General features: G+C 57.0%; 1 protein-coding gene and 1 long non-coding RNA gene across 2 annotated transcripts in view; one reads left to right on the forward strand and one right to left on the reverse strand.

The window, feature by feature from the left end:
- Positions 1–11900: 11900 nt before the first annotated feature.
- LOC127060941 (uncharacterized) lies at positions 11901–13434 on the reverse strand. Its single transcript, XR_007780305.1, has 2 exons — positions 12970–13434; positions 11901–12102 (listed from the first exon to the last, which is right to left on the reverse strand). It is a non-coding gene; the product is annotated as an uncharacterized LOC127060941 (long non-coding RNA).
- A 105-nt stretch (positions 13435–13539) lies between these two features.
- Positions 13540–14701, forward strand: part of NFIC (nuclear factor I C) — a 39028-nt gene continuing 37866 nt past the window's right edge. Inside the window, exon 1 of the mRNA XM_050986168.1 lies at positions 13540–13813. Within this exon, the coding sequence (XP_050842125.1) occupies positions 13811–13813 (3 nt within the window). The 5' untranslated portion in view covers positions 13540–13810. The remainder of the gene's footprint in view (positions 13814–14701) is intronic.

Genomic DNA, 14701 nt, shown 5'->3' on the forward strand with positions numbered 1-14701 from the left:
ACGTGCCCACGTGGTCACACGTGCTCCTCCATCCGCATGTGCAAGTGCATCCGTGCACAAACACCCCCGTGTTTGCACGCTAGCACCACGCAGGCAGCAGCTGCTCTGCCAGCTCCTGTCCCCCGACCCAGGAGGTGACATGAGGACACGAGGCCCCAGCCATGTCAACAGCCTGCCGGGGCCCAGCCTGAGAACTGGGGGGGGTAGGGAGGAGGAAGTCCCATGGGGAAGGCACAGGATTCTCTCAGGGTCTCCCATGTTCTCCTGGCACACAGTGGCACACTGAGCTGGTGGGCTTCCACCCTGATCCTCTTCTCCTTTCACATGAGGGGGCTCAGGAAGCAGCAGAAAGGGGCACTGGGGGGTGCTGGACTGCACTCCACCTCGTCCACTCCCTCCCCACAGCATTGCCCACCCTTGCCCTGCCGTTACATAAAGGCCTGATGACAGTAAATCAAGGAGCGAAACATCTCCCTCAAATTAATAACTGACTTCCTGCGGTTGCAGATTCACCCTCAGTGCCTGTTTGTACCCCCCCCCCTTCCCACCCCCCAGCCTGGGTTAATGCTCCCAGGCGCCGTTTGCCATTAACCAGCTCCAGCACCACACAGAGTGAGAGGCTGGGGCCCAGTTATCCCAGTCCAAAGCAGGCAGGGATGTGGTGGGAGCCCTGTCTCCACCCATTCTGGTCCCAGTCTGGCAGGAGTGGAGGACCTGAGGTTCTGCCACAACTTGCCTGGTGCCCTTGGCCATGGCATCCCATCAGCTCCTGTGCAGGGCCAGGGCTGGGGACACAGGGAATAATGGGGCATGGTCCGGATGCCCTCCTGTCCTCAAACCGGGTACAGGGTCACTCCACACCCTCCCCCCTTCCTGCAGACTGCCCAGAGGGGGTCTGGCAGAGCCTGGTGATGTCCCCATCACCAGCATCGCCATCTCTGGATCTGTGTCCTTCCCCAGCAGCCTCCCAGTGCTCCCTGCACTCCCATTCTGTAACTGGGAGCAGGCCCTGCTCGCCGGGAGCTGGGACTAGAGCTGTGGCCAAGCCATTGTGCTGTGCCGCTGACTCGTGCGGGAAGAGCGGGTGCTCCCGGATGAACCCGGCTGGCGCAGCCGTTCCTGGTGAATTTCTTCTATATTAAAAAAAAATTAAAAAACCAAACAAAATTCTTCTTAAACTAGTTAAGGTTGCTAAGAGACAACAATGTGCTTTATATGGTGCCTTATTGACAAAGCCCAGCTCTTAATAAGCTCTGAAATGAGCGGCGAGCAGCTTGGGAAGCCCACACGGCAGGGCCGGACGCCACACGCCGCCTCCTTCCTCCCGCAGAACCCCCCTAACTCTGCCTGTCAGGACCAGGGGAGGGCTGGGGCTGGTCCCCATTTTCACCCCCATCAGCTCCCCCGGCCCACCGCTGGGGTCCAGTCATGCCCCGCTGGCACCAGCAGCATTTTGGAGCTGCCTGCTTGGCACAGGTACAGTGCCGAGAGCCGCCTCCACGCCCGTCTGCCAAACACCCACCAGCCCGGGCGCAGCCGGAGATGCTGCGGCTCCCTCGGGAGAGGGAGCGGAGCCGGCTGGATCCATGCTGCCCATGCCAGGCACTGCGGGTGCCGGGTGCCACAAGCCTGCTGCGGGGAGCGAGCCCATCGTGGTGCGAGAGCCAAGTGTGACGTGCGGGGCCGGACGCGGTGCCGGCAGGATCAGGCTGTGCTCCTTGGCACAGGTGCTGAGCACCGGGGCTGGGCCCGGCGCTGCCGCTGGCATGTGCGGGCAGGAGCGGGCAGGCCCCGGTGCCAGGTGGGGCTGGCAGCCAGCTGGCATGGCAGGGAGGCTGCGGGCTCTGCGAGCAGCGGGCACCACCCTGGAGCTGGTGAGGGGCGACGGGGAGCGGGGGTGGGGACAGGCCGAGGTCAGCCCTGCTGCCATTCACCTGCTGTGATGAGCCACCCACAGCATGTCACCGTGCTGGTGTCCCCAGGGGAACAGCCCCAGGGGAATGACACCAGCATGGGGAACAAGGAATGGGCAGGAGGTGATGAAGGTGACAAGGAGCTGATTAGGGAACAAAAAGAGAAGATTTGGGCTGAGGCCAAAGGCACTCTCAGCACTCCAGTGTCTCGCCCTGCCATCCCTCCTTTGCCACAACTCCCAGAGCAGCTCAACACCCTAATTTTTCCCTGCACAGATGATGTGGGTGCTGCACAATATCTCCACAGTGGGATGAACCAGGCCCCAAGCATCTCCATGGCTCCAGCTCCAGGTGTTGGCTCCGTGCCCAAAGCAGTGCCAAACCCAGCCTTGGCCCCGCCACAGCCTGAGCCTCTGAGGAAAAGGGATGCTGCAGGCTCCTGGCTGCTCCCAAAACAGTCCCAGAGGAAAAACACGTGCAGGAGCACACGTGTGAGGAAGAGGAGGATTTGGGGGGGTGGATAGCACCCCGTTTGCCCTTGCCGCGGGCACTGGGGCGTCCGTCAGCACACGGAGCCTGGGAATGTCGGTGGCTGAGTTGACTTTGGCTGGGGCCTGCTCCAGCCTTGCTCAGCCCACGGCGGCATTTCCCAGCGCCAGCCCCCAAAGCCTGGAGGGGTTCCAACAGCCCCATTCCCCCCATGTCACTGCCCTGGCACCCCTGGGCACTGGGAGGTGACAGGCATAGCAGCAGGATGGGGGTACCAGCCCACAGCTCTTCAGGCTCGCCCACCACGCCCTCCCAGAGGGCTCGGCTCCCCTTTCCCCAGCCGGGGGCAGGTGGGGGCCAGGGCCGGATCCATGCCTGCCTTGGCCACGTCCCCAGCTTTTCAGCTTAGTTCTCAAATCAGCTTGTGAGGTGCCGGCTGCTTAGCACCCAAATCCCCAGCCAGGGCTAAAAATAACCCCCCAGGCCCAGCGGGTGGCAGCTGGCACTGCTCAGCACTGCCTTGGCACCGCCAGGGAGGGGCACTGCTGGAGTGGGGCAGGGACAGGGACCAGGAGGCAGGAGCTGACCCCATCCCTCACCTGTGTGCCTTTGTCTGCCACGGGCTCAAGGCTCCTGTCTCCAGGGACATAAGAGGTGTCAGAGGGGAAGGTGACTCAGTATGCCACCATTTCCTCCTAGTGGCACAACTGGGAGTGGTGCCAGGCATAGTGGCCTTGCAAGAGGGTCTTTTCCCCACTGCCAGAGTCTCTGCAGAAATCCAGGAGAGAGTCTGGGGAGACACTTTAGTGTCCTTATGGTCCATCTGTGACATGGGCGCTGTCCTCACCCCCCCAACCACCCTTGTCCCTGGCACTGCCCTGGTGCCCAGGCAGCCTGTGATGGCTTTGTGCAGCCTCAGCCCCCAGCCAGGGGAGGAATGTGGAAGTTCTGCTGCTGAGAGCCCTCGGCTGGAGGGAGCAGGAGGTTGTGGCTGTCCATCCCCTCTGCCACAGTGGCCACCATCGTTGGAGGAGCAAAGCTGAGCTCAGGAAGCCTCCAGCTGTGTCCCCGCAGCCAGAGTTGTCACCTGCCCTTGCGCTGGCCAGGGGGGATCGCCTGCACACCGTGGGGACAGCGAGGAGAACGAAAGTCCCCGAGCTCCCTGGGCAGCCCCTGGCGGCTTGGGCCGTGCCGTGCCTGTCTGCAGCACACTCGGAACATCGCCGGAGCCGTCACTGGTTTAAAAATAGCGTCTCAGCAGAGTGCAACCGCGTTCCCTAAAAGCCATGTGGTTCAAGTTAGAGGATTAATTGGAAATGCTTATTTTGATTTGCAAAGTGATTGGATTTTTCCAGGGCATTTTGAAAGGAAAAAAGTCTGAATTTAATTATCACTATTCCAAAAAGCACCATGGGACTGAGTGTTTGAGGTCGTCTCATGTTTGCTTCACACCCTGCTCCAAAATGCAGGCGGGCTGTGGGGACGTGGTGGGACGTGGTGGGGGTGTCCTGCTGTGTCCCACTCCCCCTGTCAGGCCAGTGCTGGCTCCTGGCCACTGCCAGCTCCCGGCCATTCCGGACACCAGGGAGTCAGAGTGACCAGCAGCCAGCGTGCGGCACCCGGCAGGATGAGAGCTCAGGGGGAACTGTGTCAGCACAGGCCAGGCCTGCTTTGGGGAGGGTTTTCTTTCACCAAGTTGGTTTGTTTTTACCAAAATGGATTTTTAACAGTAATTGCCTTTTTCTTCTTTCTCAGGGAAAACATCATTTTCAATTACATTTCTCTGGGTTTCCATTGAAAAATGAAAAGCAAATGCTCTTTCTTGCTGGCAAAATGTGGAAAAATGTCTAGGAATATTTTTGTCCAAATGAAAACCGTTTCAGTTCTTTTTCGAGATCTCTTTTTTCCTGAAAAGAAACCACAGTTGCCTTCCCAGTTATTCTAGTCGGACTGGTTTCGAGACAGACTTCCCAGTTCCAAGGCTGGAGCTGGGTTTATGGTGCTGAGGAGCTGCTCTGGGGTGCCAGTGCTGCCATGGCCCCTCCAGGGCTGGTGGAAGGATGGGCCAGGAGCAGGGTGACACCTGCACCAGAACCTTGGCAGGTCTGGGATGCACCAGCCTGGAGAGACTCATGCTCTTTGCAGGTGGCTGGGGCTGCAAGGATTTGGGAATGTGACCTGAAACCGGCATTTCTGAGACATTTTGGAGCCCAGGGATTGCACTGCACTACCCGCAGCCCTGCTTCCACCTCAGTGTCAGACACAGGTGTAGCATGGGGGTGTCTGGGGGGTGTTGGGGGTGTTTGTGGTGTCAGGGGTATCCAGTGCCCAGGGCAGGGCTGGGATTTGGGACCCGGCTGGCACATGCTGGGCACAGCACAGCACCCAGAAAGGCCTGCTCGCAGCCAGAACCCCCCTGGATTCAGAAATGGTGCCTCCATTCCTCCAAAATACCCTTTGTTTGGAGCCTCTTTCTGCCTTGAAGCTCCCCCAGCAGGTCTGGGCCTCAGAGCTGGCTGGGATGCAGGGCACACACGGATGCAGGATGCCCCACGATGGAGGCTCCGGCTGCAGGAGCTGTTGGCTCCACACATCCCACAGTCCTGCCAGGCCGGAGGAAGGGGAATACAGAAATCAATGTTCAACATTATTACTGGGCTGAGATTTGGCTCAGCTTTCTGGCCCGTGGCACTACCTTCCCCCTCCTCCCTGCTCTGGGAGCAAGGCCAGGATGGCTGGGCAGGTGGGGAGTGCCAGCGTGGGTCCTGCTGCCTCCGTGCTGCCAAGTGCCCTCCTGCACAGCCACCTGGGCTGGGCACTTTCCCCACCACCCCCTGCTCAGCCAGGGATGCTCCTTGCACAGAGCTCACCCATGTCCAAAGTGCCATGGGAGCAGGAGTGGTGTGCGAGAACCCTTATCTCTGCTATGGCAACAGCCTTCACCCAAAAGGCCCCAAAATATTGATTTTAAAAGATTCGGGATCCAGCAGGAAAATCCTCCCCACGAGTCTGATTTGCCCCTGCAAGTAAGGAGCTGTGCCTCAGTTTCCCCACTTGGAACACAGAGGGACATGGTACTTCTTCTTCACCCATGGGAATGGGACAGCAGGGACAGATCCTGCCTTGGGCCCCGCGAGGAAGCCTGGGGTGGGAAGCACAGATCCCTTTCTTCACCCCAAAAGAGCTGAAGGGTTGGGCTGAGCCCCGAGGCAGCGTTTGGGTGCAGCAGCTGGGAGGCTTCAGCCCCAATCCTACGGGAGAAGGAACAGCCCCGACGCTGGCAGCCAGCAGAGGATGTTTGCTCCCGCTGTCACGTGCCTCCACCACATATTTAGACACCCGAGCAAGCCGGCCCCGGTGACAAACATGGTGCCACTTGGGTAAACACAGCCCCTCGGAGGCGATGCACCCGGGGCCACCGTAGGGAGAGACCCAAGAAACCAGAAAAAAAAGCAGTAAATAAGGGGAAAAAAAAAAAGAAAAAAAAAAAAAAAAAAAAAGGCAAAAAAAGCTGGGGTAATAAAAGGGGGAAAAGCTGAAAAAAAAAAGCAGGGGACACTTAAAAAAAAGGCATAAAAAGGAAAATGAAAGGCAAAAAAGCAAAATAAAAGGCCAAAAAAAGGAAAAATAAAGACAAAAAACAAAAAAGAAGAAAACAAAATAAAATGAAAAAAGAGCCAAGTAATTGTCTTTAAAAAAATATTTTCCTCCTGGCTCGCTGCAGAGCGGCTGGGCGAAACGCCGGGAGCTGAAAGCCCTGTTTTCCTCGCTTCCTATTAAAAAAAAAAAAAGAAGAAAAAAAAAAAAAAAGCAAGCAGCAAAGCACCACCCAGCAGCCCAAAGCAGGGATACAAAGTCCACTTGTGGCCCTGCGCTGCACCCTGGGCCCGGGCGGCAGCTGGGTGCTGGCGCAGGGCGCCTGGCACACAATGGGGGCTGTTGTTGCCGGAGCGGGAGCTGGCGGCGGTTCAGGGCCGGGCAGAGCATGTGCCGGCGGCCAAGAGCTGGCGTGGCTGGTGTTAACTCTCCAGGCCCTGCTCTGAGCGCCCCAAGTCTGAAACAGGCGGGGAACAAATCCAAACACATCGAGCTTCCTCTCCCTGGCATGGGGCGGGGTGGGCAGGGTGAGGTGTTTGTCCCCACGCAGGTCGTTAATGCCCCCTGCCCCTGGCCCAGCAGTACTTTGGGGTTTGTGAGCCAAGGCTGGACCAGGACCGTGAAGCAGCCCCTGTACCCTCATCCCAAGGCCTCCTACCCTGCAGAGACTGCCTGGCCCTGGTATTGACCCCACAGGGGTCTCACAGCACCCACTGCCCACTGGGCGCTTGCCTGCGGGCAATGCCCGGCCTTGGGGCACTGTCACAGCCAGCAGCACCCACATCCCTGAGTGCCAGCACATCCCCCAGGGAGCCCCTGGCAGGTTACAGCATCTCTCGGTGCCTGCTCTGTGTGCCCAGGCTGGTGCATGCCAGGACACCACGGTGTGGGTGCCACGCCAGCTCTGGGGGTCCCCTGCCACCAGCCTGGGGTGCTGCAGGGGGGGTGACCCTGCAAACCCCATGTTCAGACAGAACATCCCATCTCCTGGTGCAGCTCAATGCCCTGTGCTAATAAACATTTGGGCCACGTGCCCCCCAAGGCTGAGGTCCTTGAGCTGCAGGTGGGGGCTGCTGTCCCCCCACCAGTGCCTCACGCAGCCCCCCCAGTCACAAACTCCCTGCTCTGCCGAGCTGCCTGGTCCCGCTAATAAAAAAAATAATAAGGACATGGAAAATTCTATAATATCCCTTTCCAGCTCCTTGGATTTGGCTTTCGTTAATTCGAAGCAGACCCTGGGGGGGGCAGAAGGGGGGAATCAAATCAAACCAGAATCACAGCATGGAAAGCCAGTTTTCACAAAAAAAGACCCAAGCCAGCAACCCCAACATTTGAATGCAGCAGGAAAGGGAAAAAAGTTTAATATGTGCTTAAAAACAAACGAGCAGTGGTATCACTTTTAATTAGGAGCCTATTTTCAAAGCCCTATTACTTACAGTACACTCAGCATCCAAGTAATTTTCCTCTCTCATAAAATCGTGTCAGGGAATGGGGAAAGGGAGGGAAAATGAGGGAAAGCAAGGAGGGAAAGCAAGGGAAAATGAGGGAAAGCAAGGAGGGAAAGCAAGACGGAAGGCAAGGAGGGAAAGTGAGGAGCGAAAGTGCGTCTGGAAGGCGAGGAGGGAAGGCGAGCCCTTTGTGAGGCCGAGAGCTCAGTGAGGCGAATGTCCATGCCAATTTGTCTGCAGTAGTTGGTTTAGCTGCAGACAGAGGCTGGCAACAGAGTCTGTGAGTTGCCAAACTTTTCCTGGGAAAGGGACCCTTCACATAATAGCACTTTTGGGTATTGCCCCCGTTTGTGTCGCTCCGGGACACGTCGCTGTGTGCCGGCACAATTGGAAGCTCCTTCTGGAAAACTAATTTAATAACTCTTTGCCATTCCCCTCAAACTTTCTTCTTGCAAATTCCAACCCAGTTTTCTCCTCTGGCAAACAAAATCCTCAGAGAAACCATTTCCTACCACAGCAAAGGCCTCATCTAAGGGCTGCTGGAGGGTCCGAGGCCAGCTCTGGGCTCCAGGGCTGCGCTGGGAGTGTGAGCCCACACCTGGCCCCGCTGTGGAACTGCTGCAATGGGCCAGGGTGGTTTGCCATGGCTGCTGCCGGGTGCTTGCCCTGGCATTGCCCTGGAGCGCCGGGCACACACCGTGGGAAGGGGCTGGGCGGGGGCTGAGCCGGAGGTGCTGGATCCGGCGCGGGAGCTGGTACCTCGTTACCTCCCCGCGCTTCTGTTTGCTTTGGCAACTGATTAAAATTCCCCCAGGATTCCTTCCCACTTCTGTTGGGGCTCCAAAACACCACCAGCAGCTGCTTTTGTCCTTGCCAGGCCCAGCTCCTTGGGACTGAATCCCCCAGGGGACAGGGTGCCAGCTGGGTCCCCAAAACACTCGCTGTGCTCGCCGCACCCACTGCCCACCACTTTCACTTTCAGCTTCCCGAAGCTTCCCTGCTCCTCTGCCCCCCCCTCCAGCAAAGCCATATTTGGGGGGATTTTTGTCCTTCCCTCACCCCTGGGTGCCGCTCCCCTAGGCACACAAACATTTTGGGGAGCCCCCCTGGCACTGGGGCGCAGCTGGGCTCGGTGTGGTGGCGCAGAGCCACATCCCTGTGCCGAGGATGTCACCGGGGTCATGGCACTGGGGTGCTCCTGCTCCCTAAACTGAGCTGCAGGGGCTGAGGGGCTGCCATGGCAGTGTGACCGTGACATGGGGACAGTGGCAGGACCCCCCTCTGCCGGATATGTCTGCAGGAGGAGACAAAAACCAAACTGGGATTCACTCCTCCAGACAGAGTCAGGGCCATATTCCTCCCCATTCCTCCCACTACAAAAATTTCCCCAAATTCCCCAACACCAACACAACAAACCAGCCCTGGGAGAGTGGCCAGATTTGATTTATGGGTTTTTTTGTGGACAAAAAAAAAAAAAAAAAAAAAAAAAAAAAAAAAAAAAAAAAAAAAAAAAAAAGTGAGGAAACATTTCCTGGTTGCATTTTGCATTTGGGGTTTAATTGTTGTTGGGAACTTTTTTTAATGAGTGAAATTTTTGTGTTTGCAAGAATTCCTGGTGCCTCCATCCACATGCAGCTGCAAAATTCCTGGCCAAAGCCCCCAGCACATGGAGGGCAGCAGCACCATGGGCCCCTGGTGGTGTTTGAAGCTATTTGGCAAACCCCCCAAAAGCCCCTTTTTGATGTAAAACCAATTTTTAGGGTCATTTTGGGGAAGCTTTGCTCTGGTGAGGTTACGGTGCACTGTGCCACACTGTGTGAGAGCAGGGAAAGGGCTACACGAGCTCTTTGAGGGCTGGTTCCAACAAATCCCGGGAGAAAAGGTGATGTTTGAGCCAATGGAAGAAATACAGAGTGGGGGGAAAAATTGGGGATTCATATTAATTTTTTTTTTACATCTAACTTGCAGAAAAAAAAAAAAAAAAAAAAAAAAAAAAAACAATAGAAAGCCGCAGCAAAAATCCTAAAACCCCTTGAAATTCCTGAAGAATAATTCCCTGAAATCTGCTAGCAATTTTTAAACTGAAACCCCCCCCCTTGTCAGCAACAATTTCACTAGTTAAAAACCTGCTTTAGAAAGAAAGAGAAAAGGGAAAAAAAAAAAATCTCTTTTCATTGCACGTTTTGGCTTTGAATCGAGCCAGGCCAGACCTCTGCCTGTTTGGGATCCAGGCCAAGAGCCATATGCAGGAATAAAGTAAATAAATTCTGGTCAAAACCAGAATATTCTCCTTAAAAGTTATTTTAAAACCAAAGAAAGGCATCAAAAAAAAACTATCCCAACATAGATTATTTCCCTTTCTCTCCCTCTTTCCAGAGAGGGACGTGGCTCGGCCGTGCTGTTACGCCCAGCAGAATGGGACCTTGCAAAAAACCCTGTAAAAATGTTAAAAATTAGCCCCAACAAAGGGTTAATGAGGCTGGGGGATGTTTCCCGTGGCAATGGGGGGGCATCCAACCCTGTGCTGCTCCATGGGTATCTGCACCCCCTTTGGCTGAGCCCAAAAGTTGGCATCAAGGTGTCTTAGCAGCACAAATCAACCATGAAATGCCCTTTAGAAATAAAATCCAGCTTTGAGGGGGGGCCCCACAAATTTCCACTTGTTCCAAGCACTGGTTTATAGACAGGGGGTCGTGAGCTCAAAAAAAGGCTGGGATAAAAACCCATGGAATGAACAAAGGGCCTGATCCAGCCACTCCCTGGAATCAGGGTAACTCAGCTTCCACCTCCAGGCTTTAATCCTCACGAAAAACCACTTGGAGAAACAGAACTGGTCCCCAAATCTATCCCACTCTTTTTGTTTTATTCGAGGCAGCAAGGATGGCCTGCACGGGAAAATTAAATTGGGTTTGGATTCCATCCCCATCTTCAAAACACTGTTTACAGGCAGCCTGGAAACACACAAACAATTGGATTTTTGTATTTTTAGTGTTTTTCTGCCTGGGGGTTACACCAGGAACTGGGGTTCAGGTTGAGGGGCTGCAGGGAGCAGAGGGAGTGGGGACGGTCTCCGCAGGATCTGGCAGCTCCCAAGCCCCATGGGCAGCACAGCCCACGGCACCCCAAATCCTGCAGCACCCCCTGGATCAGGGGTCAGCATTTGGGGTGCCCTTTGCTCTGCCTCAGGCCCTGCCAGTGCCAGGGGACAGGTGCCACTCACGGCACTGAAATTATTTCCACCCTCGGCCAGGGCTGTTATGGTTCCTGCAGGATGAGTCCCCACTGCCAGAGGAGAAATGGGATCATTTTGGGGGGACAGACTGCAGGATGAATTTGCGGTGACACAAGGTGTGCCCCTGGGCCACTGGAACCCCACGGGTATGTCTCAAAACCAAGGCCAGCAGCTCTTCAGCCCCAGCTTTGAATCACCCAGGAAATACTTTTAACAGCATTACAAAAATAAATAACCACGGCAGTTGTTTATTTATAATAAATAAATATAATTATTTATTATAAATAATAACTTATCATGAAGAAATAAATAACCCCTTCACCATCACCCTGCACCCCAGGGCCTCACAGAAGGGAAAATAAAATCCCAGCCCTCTCTTTCTCTCCCTCCTCGCTCACCCTGGCACTGCCAGCCTGGCACGGCCCCGCAATCTCCCACGGCCCAAGCCCAAATATCCACGTCCCCCCAAACACGCCAGGCCAGGGGAGGGGAGGAATCACTGGAGAAAAATAAAACCCTGGCAGGGAGAGGGAGCTGCCAGTGGGCACCACGGCGGCCTTGGAGGCGGTTAAAAATTGGCAAATTCTTCCCAGGGTTTATTTTTGCGCCGTATCGCGCTCAGAGCCGGGCAGAAAATGCAAACTGTGCTCGGCGAGTGGAGTTACCGCCGAGTTTACATTCCTCGAGGCTTCTGGAGCTGGGACGAGGCGAGGGAACTGCTCATTTCAGCCTTTTTTTTTTTTTTTTTTAAGCTTTAAAACAGGGAAGTGGCTTTTTTGGGGGGGAGCAGATGGTGATTAAAAAAACAACCCCAAAAAAACGTGAAAAAAGTTTGAGAGGTTTTAAATTTAAAGAATTTTTTCTTTTTTTTTAATAGACAGCTGGAATAAAATTAGATCTCATTTCCATAAGGCCAATAGCCGTACTTGTGTTTGACAAATAACTCAGTAAATATATGCATATATATTATATATATTTATATAATATAATACCCTGTGAATGTACAAATTATTGTCCAGTATCTTGGTATGCATGTGGTGGGTTTAGCAGGCAAAGGGGATATGGGAGATGGATAAAATAAACCTCCCGTGTATCCAAAATCTCTGCTAAATTTGAGCTGAGATTGTAAAAATGATCAGGCTCAGAGTACCCCCCTAAAAAAAATACATATATATAAGAAAGGGCAAATATTATGGAATAAAAACTAGTGAAATGACTGAGTAGTTTGCTTTAATTTTATTTTTAAAATAGACAATAAATTATTTAGCATATTATTTATCACACTGAAACCATTTGAGCTCAAGGCAGACGTTGATTATGTTCCTGTTTGTTCAGGACTACGGAGCGTGCCGAAAAATCCAGGCACACGATGCACGATTCGGCCCTCAGCAAACTGGAAAAATATCTAATTTTTGTTGCCTTCCTATAGAAAAATATGGTTATTTGAAAGGATTAAGAGATTAAAGGATTACTAGATAACAAGGGTTAAAAATCCAGGTCCAGACACAAAAGGGGTCGATAGAAATGAGGGAATCGCGCTCACTCCCCCCTACAAGCCCTTCCCCACAGCCGCACCAAGCCCAGTGCCCGGGTCGCTGCCAACTTTTGAGTGGGACTGGGGAGGGGACAAAGCCCCCGACCCGCCCAGCCCCGGTGCAAAGCAGTCTGTGGCCTTGAGGGACGGAGGGAGCCCGGGGGTGTTCCTGGGGAAGGGGTGAAGGGAACAGAACACGGGAGCGTGGGGGAACAGCCATGGGTGGGGAGCCCTGGAGGGGACGGAGGATGCTCGAGAGGGCTGGAGGGGACACAGCCGGGGGGTGGCTGCCCCCAGGGACAGGGGGTGGCAGGGAAGACGAGCAGGGCAGGTGTCCGCATCCGGGGGTGGGGGTGGCGGGGGGGGGGACTAACGGGGTGTCCGCACCCGGGAACTGGAGTGACCGGGGGTGTCCACACCGGGGGTGCTGAGCTGTGTCCGTGGAACGGGGGGTGTCCGTGTGCCGGGGTGAGGGTGAGGGCGAGTCGCCGCGGCGCTGAGCCGGGACCGTGGCCGGGGAATGCCCGGGCTGGGAGCTGGCGGCCAGGGCTGAGCGGGGCCGGGGGTGCCCGAGGGATGCCCGGGGCGGGGGCGGGCGGTGGGCCCAGCGCTGCCCGCGGCTCCTCCCCGCGCTGCGGTAGCTCCGCACCGGGGCCGCGCCCCCCCCTCCTCCTCCCCCGCGCCGGGCAGGGCCGGAGGGGCGGCCCCGCAGCCAGCCGGCCCCGGGGGGGCCGTGCCGCAGCCCCCGCCACCTACCCGCACCATCCGGGGGCCGCCGTCGCGCTGCCGGGCGAGCGGGGCCGGAGCCTTCCTCCTCCTCCGCCTCCTTCTCTCCCTCCTCCTCCTCCTCCCTCCCCGCCCCCGCACCGGGAGTGTCCCCGCCGCAACGCCGCCGGTGCCCCGGGCGAGGGGAGGAGGCAGAGGAGGAGGAGGAGGAGGCGGGGGCGGCGGCGATGGGGCCGGGGCGCTGCGGGCTGCGAGGAGGAGCCGTGCCCGGCCGGAGTGGGGCTGCGCCGGGGGGGCGCGGGGGGGATGCCCGCGCTGCTCTGCCGTAGGCGCCGCCCGCCCGCCCCGCTCCCGGGCTTTATTTTTAATTTCTTTTTTTCTTTTTTTTTTTTTTAATTTTTAGGAAAAAAAATTTTTTTTTTTTGCTTGCCTTCCAAAAATACCCATCGCACCCCCCCTCGCCATTCCCCAGCCCCGCCACCCCCGCAGCGCACAAGGCCGGGCCGGGCGCGGGCTCCGCGCTCCCGCCGCCCGTCACCGCCGCCCCGCGCCCCCCGCCCCGCAGCCCGGCCCCCCGCCCGGAGCATGGCCCCCGGCAGCGCGACGGAGCCGGAGCGAGGGTGACCGCCCGCGGGGGACACTGTGCTGTGCCGCTGGCCTCGGAGGACTTTTACTATAATTACCATCATTGTTATTATTATTATTATTATTGGGGGTTTAATTTTTTAATTCTTTCGCGGGGCAGCGGTTTTTTCCTCCTCCTTCGGCGCGGTGGAAAACACACGTTTTAGACCAAAATCCCAAACCAGCCCATCCATCCTCTTTGCTTTGCGCTTCGCAGCAACTTGGAGCCCGTTAATTGCACTTGGCGATGGTAGGTCCCATGACACTTTCGTTTTCCCTTCTACTTCCCCCCTCTCCCTTCACCCCCCCGTGTGCGTGTGTTTGCGGGTGCCCCCACGAGCAAAAGTTGCTGCCGGGGAGGGGGCGGCGGGGCGAGTTTAATACGGTGTCGGGGCGGGGGGGGGGAGCGGGGCGGCGGGGGCGGGCGGGGGGAAGCTGCCGCCGTCTCTCCTCCCCCTGCCCACCCGCCCCGCGGTACCGGGGGGCGGAGGCGGCGGCGGGAGCCGCCCGGCGGGGAGGTCGCGGCGCGAAGCGGGGGAGCCTCCGCAGCCAGCGGAGGACTGGAGGGAGCTGAAAATGGCCGCTAAAAAAGGGGCGGAGAGGCCGCCAGCCGCACCGACTTGAACTTGGAAGTGACGCCCGGGAGGGTCGCGCTCAAGTCCGCGCTGCGCGGGGCCGCCCTGCCCGTACTGGGGCGGGAGAAGGGAATCACCGTGCTCGATTTGAGAGTAAAAACATTCCCCCCGGCCCCGCTGTGCAGGGCTTCGCCCGCTTCTCCTCCTGCCAGGCCACAGGGGCAGCGCGGCAGCGCGGCCCGAGCCGCCCCGGGAGGATGCGGGGACCGGGCCCGCCCGGCCAAGTTTGCGCGGAGCCGCCGCATCCCGCGGGGACAGGGATGCCCCTGCGGGAGGAGGGTGCGGGGCGAACCCCAATCCCAGACGGGGATGGGCCGCGGGGGTCGGCCGAAGTTGAGAGTGTAAATTAGTTGTGCGCGAAGAGGCGCTGCGTGGGCTCGTCCCCGCAGAGGAAAAAAAAGGCCAAAAAAAGCGGTTTTCTTATCTTTGCGGGGGGAAAGAAGCAGCGCTGGAGCCGCGGCCCCGCGCCGGGAGCGGCCGCGCTGCGGATCAGGTTCCTGAAG

This window comes from Serinus canaria, chromosome 28, assembly GCF_022539315.1.
Source record: "Serinus canaria isolate serCan28SL12 chromosome 28, serCan2020, whole genome shotgun sequence".
Taxonomy (NCBI): domain Eukaryota; kingdom Metazoa; phylum Chordata; class Aves; order Passeriformes; family Fringillidae; genus Serinus; species Serinus canaria.